The sequence below is a fragment of the Trachemys scripta genome, chromosome 7, assembly GCF_013100865.1.
Source record: "Trachemys scripta elegans isolate TJP31775 chromosome 7, CAS_Tse_1.0, whole genome shotgun sequence".
NCBI classification, from domain to species: domain Eukaryota; kingdom Metazoa; phylum Chordata; order Testudines; family Emydidae; genus Trachemys; species Trachemys scripta.
Window position 1 is genome coordinate 102,898,510 of NC_048304.1, and position 9,200 is coordinate 102,907,709.

A 9,200-nucleotide genomic window follows, 5' to 3' on the forward strand; every position below is an offset into this window, starting at 1 on the left:
CCACTACCTTTTGGGGTCCTTAAAGAAAGAAATTTTTGGGAAAAAATTGGCTAGTGGAGCAAACTTCATATCATGGTTGCCACCCCTGCCATCTCCTGGGACCCTAAGCCTTTATCATTCTGATCCTGAAAGATGTCCTGACCAGACCAGGCCAGAGAGAGGGAACCAGATGATAGCACCACCTCTATCAGCTCGTCAAATCCCAACCACCACCCGAGATGAAACACAACTGGACTTTAACAACAGCAGCAGCAGCTGGAACAGCTCTCAACTGACTTCTTTTTTCTCCTCAGAGGACAATTACACCTCTACCCCCATATAACACAAATTCGGATATAACACGGTAAAGCAGCGCTTGGGGTGGGGTGGGGGGGAGCTGCGCACTCCAGCGGATCAAAGCAAGTTCAATAATTTCACCTATAACGCGGTAAGATTTTTTGGCTCCCAAGGACAGCGTTATATCGGGGTAGAAGCGTATCACAATTTAAGTCTAAGAGATGTCAAACAAGGGGGATTTTCCTTCTAAAATTTCTCTCCAGCTAAAGGGAAAAATGCATGTTTTTAAAATGAAAGCCTTACTTAGTAGTCTACATTTCAAAGTGTTGCAACTGTTTTTCCTTCATTTCTTTATCTTAATAAAGGTTAACACGATTTTTAATGGTGTGTTTGCTATGGTACTAAGCAGGCTGTGGTCTCTATATGCCAAACTCCAAACCTTGTTTAACACTCTTTAATGTTGGACAGTGACTGCGTTACATCAACACCTTTGACCCTTTAGCCCAGATATTCCATCTGAATTAATACAACACATCTAACCTTAGGAGAAAGTCCCACCAGGATATCAAAACAATACTGTCATGAATAGCTTATTGGTAAATAGTTTAAAGGACATAATGCTTTAACCGCCCAGCTTTCTGAGCATACTATGCAAAAACTCTTTAAGGAAATATGAAGCATGAAATTAGATTTAAATTTATTTTAGGGAGTAAGAAGAAAATGTGTCAACCTCAGATTAAAGGGGGAAAAGATACCCTCTTTGTCTCTGAAGCCACAATGAGATGTGGGTAGGTGGACCCCTATGTCCTTAGGGAGCACCACTGAAATCAATGGAGTTCCGTGAAGATGTAAGAGTATGCTTTTGCAAATTTCACTACAAAATCAGTGCCATAGTTCCTTGCCTCCTTCATTGCTACTGACCTGAAAGAACGATCAACAATAGTGAACACATCTCCATGCTTCAGATGTGCAGGTTGCTGAAAACTGTTACCATTCAATTGCGTTGGATTTACAGTACTTAAATTAATCAAGATTGCCTACAAATGAAACAAAAATAGCTAGTTCAGTAACCTGAAGAAATGCAACGATGGAATATAATACAATTAAAAACAAAACTTACCTCCTTGTTCTCATTGACTTCAATTTTACAATGTTCTTTTGAGACTTGAGGCAGCTGTATGCGGATATCGCACTCCGTTTTCCTTTGGTTGAAAAGCACAACTTTAGTTTTAAGTAATTAAGAGAACAGAAAAACTATTTTAGAGAATTTGCTTCTGAGCACGTGATCATTTAATATCTGCAAAAATGTTATGATCCTGTTTGAAAATACAATATAAAAATATTTAAAGTCAGCACAAGCACTAAGAAAACCTAAAGCAAATTTTAAACTAAATATACACTATTAAAATTTACAGCTTCTTTAACTAAGAACTAGCTGGATATATGTCCACCAACTGCACGTACATAGACAATTTTGAAAAATCTTTTACTTCTGCACAAGCACTGTTGCAGCTCCACTATTGCTAGCAACAGTGGAAAGTTTCCCAAAAAATCAAAGACAAAATAATTACCAGTAAGTTACAGAAGATTTCTCCCTCCCACAAATGTTGCTTTTCAATCAAATATTTACTCTAACTTGACAGCTTTAGTGAATGATATTGTTATGTATTTATCCACACGTATACCTACAAAGTATTCTTTTCAGACTACAGGATTCACACTATTAGTACTTAATTCCCAGATGCAATACAAGAGAAAAGAAAGCAACATGCTGGCTAAACTGCTTAGGTACTTTTAGGGTATTGTGTTTGGTTTTCGTGCTAATGTCTAAAGCAGTCAAAGAACCAGTCCTGAAATTTAAAAAGGATAGAAAAAAATAGAGGAAGCAGAGAAAGAAACATGAAATCTAAGGATTGCAAGTAAAAAATGCATTTATCTATTCTGGCTCATATCATCATAATTGTTTACTAAATTCCAGTTGCAGGGCCAAATTTGAAGTCAGAGGCAAACTGAAGGCAAACGTAGGCCTACAAAATCTTTCTTGCTGCTAATATGTGCAAGAGAAAGAACACAACTTAACTTTCAGAGCCCAGATTGAGTTTGGAGTCCTGACAGATTTACCTATGTATATCTGGTAGAAACTATATATTAGGAAACTTTAAAATTGCAGGCCCTCATCTTAGAATTGGATCAGTGCAGACACATGAACAGCCCCACTGAAACCAACGGGGTCCATGTGAACAGAGGAGTCGTATAGTGGATTTGACAGCAGGACTGGGGTCTTATACAAGGCTCTCAGATATGGTACGTAGGGTATGTTTACACTGCAATAAAAGCTCCCACTGCCCAGCAGCAGCTGGTCCAAGTCAGCTGACTCAGTCTCTTGGGACTATAAAATTGCACTGTAGACAATCAGGACCATGGGGGCGGTGGTGGGAGGTGGGGAGAGAGAGAGAGCGAGTTTCAGAGTCAGGATCCAGCTAGCTGTACCCTGTCTACTATAAGAATTTCCTCTGCCAGTATAAAATAAAGTGTTGTATTCAAAACTCAAATTTTAATATTTGTTTGGTGCTCTATTATTCAAATACACAAACCTATGTTTGTTTCACTTTTTCTTTGAGTAACATTCAAAAAATTCATATATAAAACAATTTATCAACTTTTAAGAAAATGTGTGTTATTAGTTCTAAGGATAGCTCAACTTCTGTTCACGCTCAGTAACAAACATCACACATCAGCATGCTGACTTCTCAACCTGCCTGAGCAGCTTGCCAGATATTCAGTAGAATACCATTTCCACACAAGAGAGTAATCCAAGTAAGATGCCACTCAAAGTATATTTTACAGATTTTCAAAATATGATCATACATGATCTCAAAGCTTCTTGAGTTTGGCTCTTTTTTGGCGATGCTTGCATCTGCCCATGGGTTCTGGTTAGACTCCATGGGCTTGATTCTTTTTTTGACTGGCAGTAAAAGAAATATCCCTAAAGCCACTTGGAGCACGAAAATCAGACTGCCGATCTCAGCAAATTGCACAAATCTACAATTTTCCCTCTCCTTTTTTAAATGAGGAATGAAATAGTTAATGCTGACATTAAATTTTTATCACTGAGTATGTAACATACTTAACAGAGATGATGCAGTACACACCTCTCAGAGGTATTTCATGCTCTCTGCAGACTCCTGCAGATATCTCTTCATCAGTTTCACTCTGACACTTTTTACATTTTCTTTTGAAACCATAACAACTATAAAGTTACTCTTCGTGTCTGTTTATTTTTTAAAGGAAACCATAGATTCTGAAGAGCAAGACAGGAGTTCAAGGGATGGGTCGGTACACTGTACCACCATGTACTGACTCAGTCTGTATCCCCAATGGCAGCAAAAGATCTTTTCTGACTTTTACCTCTAGTCCCAACTCAGCCTTGATTCTTTCCTTTAGTAACCTCCTCCCTCTTATTAGGCTTCTGTCCCCTGCTGGCCAAGCATGAGTCCAGTTGGGACTTTTCTTCCCCAAAAGCTCCCTGCTTCCTCTAGATTCACCTTTACTACAGAGTGAAGCTGAGAAAAGCAGCTATGTTGTGCAGTCAGAGGGTGGAAGTTCAACTGTTTATCCTGGGAACTAGCTTGAGCTTTTTTTCCTCCATTAAACATTCCCTCACTACTTGCAAATATTCAAACATTTATTTGTATTAAACAGCAAAGCTTATAAAATAAAGAAAAATGTAACACTAAGAAGAACAAAATGTTAACAACATGTTCTCTTGATGTACATAAATACATTTCTAACATTACCAATTCTTACCTTCCAAATAAACAAGAACTTGCAGTGAGTGGAAAATGGATTCCATCGGTCCCATTCCTTTTAATAACAATAATTTTCCCAAAGAGCGGCATCTTTGAAACTGGAAGTCTTACCTGTAAAGGAATGGCAAATTTACTATCCCAAATTAAGCTCTACATATTTATGAACATAGGTACCTTGGTTATATAAATTATGTTCAAAAAGCAAATTCTCTACAATTTACATGCAGAAGGATCCCAAAGTTTTTTCACTCACAAGGGTTCGTGGGAACTGTTAAATGATACCTAATAACAGGAGGTGAAAGCCGGCATATGTTCATAGAAAGGCAGACGCGCAGAATTCATGGGCCACACAGAATTATGCTTCCCCCAACAGAAAACACATTCTGATGGAAAGGTGCTGCAGATACTCCTTTCACTCACAAGGGACCGCTGTGGTGCCAGAAAGCAGCCACTCCCAGGCGGGAGCAGCCCCAGTTGCGAATAGGGAAGAGAAAGAGGGTGCCTTCCTCACAGCGCCCTGCCCATGGGGCCAGGCAGGTGTTATTGTGGGAACCGATAGCATGGGACACATGGGGTTGCTGGCGGGGGGGGATCACAGACTGGGGTTCAGAAGGGCTAGTGGCGGGGACAGACTGGGGCAGGAGCTGAATGGGAGTGGGGGTGCAGGGCTACATGGGGACCAGGAGAGGAGGGATACAGGTATACATGGAGATGGGGGGGATAAGAGGGTGGCTAAGTGGAGGTGCAAAGACACATGGAGATGGAGCAGTACAGGGACACATGTGCCTGACTGAGACAGGCTGGATGTCCGACAGGGTCTGCCTGGGGGAAGCTCCCTAACAATCTCTCCCCCCGCCCCGAAAAAAATCCTGTTCCATACTTCTCCCACCCAAACCCAACAACCCTCCAAGTTCACGCCCAGGCTCTTTCCCAGCAAATACTGTGTTGTTTCTACAAAACATGCAGATTTTTAAAATATTGTGCGTATATATATATATTTGGTGCAGAATTCCCCCAGGAGTAACTGTATCAAGTTGATGTAAAGAATTACTTTTCTATGTTTACATATGTTTGGTATCTAAGTATCACAACATTTCCATAACTGAATGCTTTAAAAAGGGGGCAATATAAACTATATTTATATAAATGAATGTGACTTGAAAGTTTTTATGTTTATTTTTATGATTATTAGCTTTCCTGTGCCAAAATGTTTTTCCCTCTCTAATGCTGTGTGAGTCTCATTCAAACAGGGGGAAATGATTATAGAAAAAAGGAAATCATTTGAATGGACACATATGACAAAACACTGAAAAGAAAACGCAGAAAAGAAAAAAGCAATACAAACAGAAAAATACACTTATATAACTGAAAGAAATGGAAGAATTGTAAGATTTTATAATAGGGAACAAATTTTCAAATAAATGCATGACTTTTTAAATTGACTGTGCCTGTGTAAAGTTGTGTATATTACAAAAACAGCCCTGCCAAATCTCAATCATCAAAAGAATGACTGCCTAATTTGAGATTAGCTATAATAGAATTTTGAGCATTAAAATTTGCAGGACATTGAGGTTAAAATTTGCAGGTAAACATACAATTAAGGGATAACTTGAAAATCATATTTTCTATTTACTGAGTTTACTTTCACTATACTGTTCCGCTATATATAGCAGTTTCTCCACTGCTGAAAAGATGGGAGCAGAAAACCCTCTTTATAACAGTTTTTTTTAATTTCACATTATTGTGGCATAAATGCATTAATTTAAAAAATTCGAGGGTCTCTTGCATACCTGTGTTACAAAAACACCTTACATTATTTAAACTGAAATAAATGTATAAGACCATTTACTTTTCACCCTTTTTTTGTATTTCCCTCCTCACAAGGACAACAGAACAGGTAGTTTCAGTTGGTTTTGATCCATTTCAATTTTAGATTCATGCACCAGCATAAAACTGCAGTATTAGAATTGAAAACAAGGAATGGACTCGGTTAAAAGTACTCATCATTCCTATTTTTTGTAAACATGAATTGATCTCATTTTATCTAAGATTGTTTTTAAAATTTCCAAATATTGTGCCAAATTTGATAGTGTCCCTTTAACAGAATCTTCATTTTTGTGCTGTATGAATTTAAATGAGACTTCTTCAACACTTACCCTAATTGTCCCCCAACTTGAGGATTCAGGCCAAATGCAAGCATAAAATAAAACGCCACACCATCTGTACAGGTTTCTAAACTAATTAATCATTTGCAAAGAAATACTCTCTGAGGATTTTAGGGGACGGCCTGATGCGCCTATGTACAGTAGTTAAAAACAAAAACAAGACAGCGGGAGGAGGGATTATACGTCAACCACCCCGAGACATGTATAGAACCAGTTGGAGGATAACCTCGAGAGAAAATGACAAATCAGCCTGGGCTCTGCTTGAAATGAGACTGTCAATGTGAAGATGAGGAGACTTTGACAGTTACAATAGTAATCGTTACCTGAGCCACCTACCAAAAAGCTACAATACACACATGCCCCGAGCTATTTAAGCAGTTGGACCCTCTCCCGTGAAAACGCCACAACCCATCCATGCCGCTCGCCGCCGGGAACCTGCCCCCCTCCCCCAAATCAACACAGCCCAGCGTCGCCCCCCCCCCCCAAATCAACACAGCCCAACCTCGCCCCCCCCTTTCCCCTCAGAGCTCCCGCCACCATTCCCAGCCGTAACCCAGAAACAAGTTATTCGTGCCGCTTCCTCACACACCGGCTCCCGGCGCCCCCCCCGTAAACAGACGCGAGGTGGAGATGTCCCCCGCAGCCACCTACCCGGGCGAGCAGCTCGCTTACAGCATCCCTTTAAACTCGGGGTGCGAAAGAGAAGGGCGCCTACCTGTCCGACTGTCCCTCACGGTCCGTTCATCCAGATCTCGCCAGCAGGGCCACATTCAGCCCCCAGCCCCGTCCCTTCACCGCGATGCCTGAGCGTCTCCGCGCGCGCGCGTAGACTCTCAGCTCCAGTGACCTCGTCACTCACCGCCCCCGGCACTGTTACCGGTCGGACCCAGGTACAGAGGCCGCCTCACTCCGCCCTACGTATCTCTTCACCAGTCACCACATAAAACAATCCCCAGTAGCCCCCACAATACTTGCCTGCTTCCTTCACTCACCTGCTGACAGAAATCACCCTCCTGGAGCTGCAGAGATTCCGCCCGCCGGGACAGACATCTTTGCAGGACTATTTTATTTCCCTCCCTCCTGGGCGAGTGAGGAGGAAGGATACAGGGACTGTCGATGAAAACTCCAATTCGAAAAGGCGCGCGAAACGGTCTGAGTGGCAGAAGCAAAATCACGTGATCGCACAGAGGGCCCAATGAGAAGCGCCGGGGCTGTTTAATTTTCAAACTGGCGGTAGACAAGCGGGGAGCGACTGTAGGAAACAGACGTAGAAGGGCGGCAGCGCGCGCGCGCGCCAATCATCGCCGCCTCGCCTCTGACCCTTTCAAACGCTGCCCGGGAAGTGCTCTCGTGCGTCTGCATCTTTTCCTGAAAATCGGAAAGCTGCGCCCGCCAGACCTTCCCCACAGGGAGCCTCCGACTGTCCCGCCCGCGCCCCGGAGCCCTCCGCCCCTCACATCGCCGTTAACTTCCCGCACCCCAAACCGCGTCTCTTCACCGCCCCTCCCCAGTAGCCCGCTCCCTTCAGCCTGTTCTGCCTTCTCCCATCACCCCCCCGCCCCAGTCTCCCAGTTAACATCCTTGCCAGGGCCCTCCTGCTCCTGGACCTCGCGCGCCCTGCTGACTTTCGCTGCTTTTCGTTTGACTGGTCGCGAAGGACTTTGGGAGTAGCTCCTGCTGCTGGCCACCATGGGAGACCCCTGTGTGTGTGCCCAGCATCCCTTTCCTAAGGCTGTGCGACCTTCGCACCAAGGCCTGGGTTGTCTCTGACCTGGTGAAGTGGAGCATGGACACTCCACTGGTTTACCCCTCGCTGGTGCTGGAAACAACTGGCCCTAACTCTGCCCTAGGTAACCACCTGTTCTGCCAGGGTGACAAAGCCTGGCCTAGTCTGTTTGACTCAACCCTGAGAAAGTGGGGTGTTGGTGTAACCAATGCAATTATAGCACTGACATTTTGCTGCTAAGAGAGACCTGCTTGGGACAAACCAGGAAATAAATGGGGGCCCATGCAGGGGCATATATGCACATCAGACTGGGGCCCATATTTTGTTAATGGTTTACAGTATATAGTTTAGCAAGTTTACATTCTAATAAGCTTTTTTTAAATATAAAATTGTTTCTATTCGTGAATGTGTATGACTGATTTTTTGGGCATGTTCTGTATGATTTTTAAGTGTAGGTTTTATCTTGCATGTTTTTGGTTTAATATGTGTTATTTAAGGTGTGTGACAAGTGACCTCTATGCCTGTATTAGTGACAAAATGCTGTGCAAATTGACACAGCCATGTTTTTAAACCCAGAGAGCTAAAACTCATAACAGTAAATGTTGAATAAATTTCAGAAGACTTGACCATTCTGTCAAAACATGTAGTAAAGCCGGTCAGCTGAATGAGAGGAAAATTTAGTATTATATTTTTAAAACCTATACCCACTTCTGTTAGAGTGGGAGGCTCCATTTTGGAAATATACCAAGGAAAATATGGTGGTCTTGAGAGCTCCACACAGCTGAAATATTATTTTTACAGTGGAAAGCTTCTTAATCCTAGCCCTTCCCAGAGTATTCTTTAAATGATGTATATTTTGTTTTTAAGAAAATGGCTTTCAAGTGGTTTGTGAAGTTAAATCCAAAAGTTCAGCTAAGACTATATTTTTAACTTTTATATTTAACTATTATATTTAGTTCACCTTCTAACTTATATTTGTACCATTGTTTAGAGATATAAAATGTGGATCTCTAGCCTTCCTGATCAGCCATATCAATTTCACTCTCCTTCAGAGGTTTATCAATGTGACACAATGTGGTTGGTATGAACTACATGTTGAGGAAAGGTTTCAGAGTAGCAGCCGTGTTAGTCTGTATCCGCAAAAAGAACAGAGTACTTGTGGCACCTTAGAGACTAACAAATTTATTAGAGCATAAGCTTTCATGGGCTACTGCCCACTTCTTC

The 9,200-nt window shown here is 42.1% G+C and overlaps 1 protein-coding gene across 1 annotated transcript in view; it reads right to left on the minus strand.

The window, feature by feature from the left end:
• Window positions 1–7,542, minus strand: part of MKI67 (marker of proliferation Ki-67) — a gene marked incomplete at its 5' end in the record, with an annotated part of 39,526 nt that extends 31,984 nt beyond the window's left edge. The window contains 4 exons of the mRNA XM_034776863.1: window positions 1,198–1,313; window positions 1,397–1,478; window positions 4,084–4,196; window positions 7,243–7,542. Of these exons, the coding sequence (XP_034632754.1) occupies window positions 1,198–1,313; window positions 1,397–1,478; window positions 4,084–4,196; window positions 7,243–7,542 (611 nt within the window). The remainder of the gene's footprint in view (window positions 1–1,197; window positions 1,314–1,396; window positions 1,479–4,083; window positions 4,197–7,242) is intronic.
• Window positions 7,543–9,200: the final 1,658 nt, after the last annotated feature.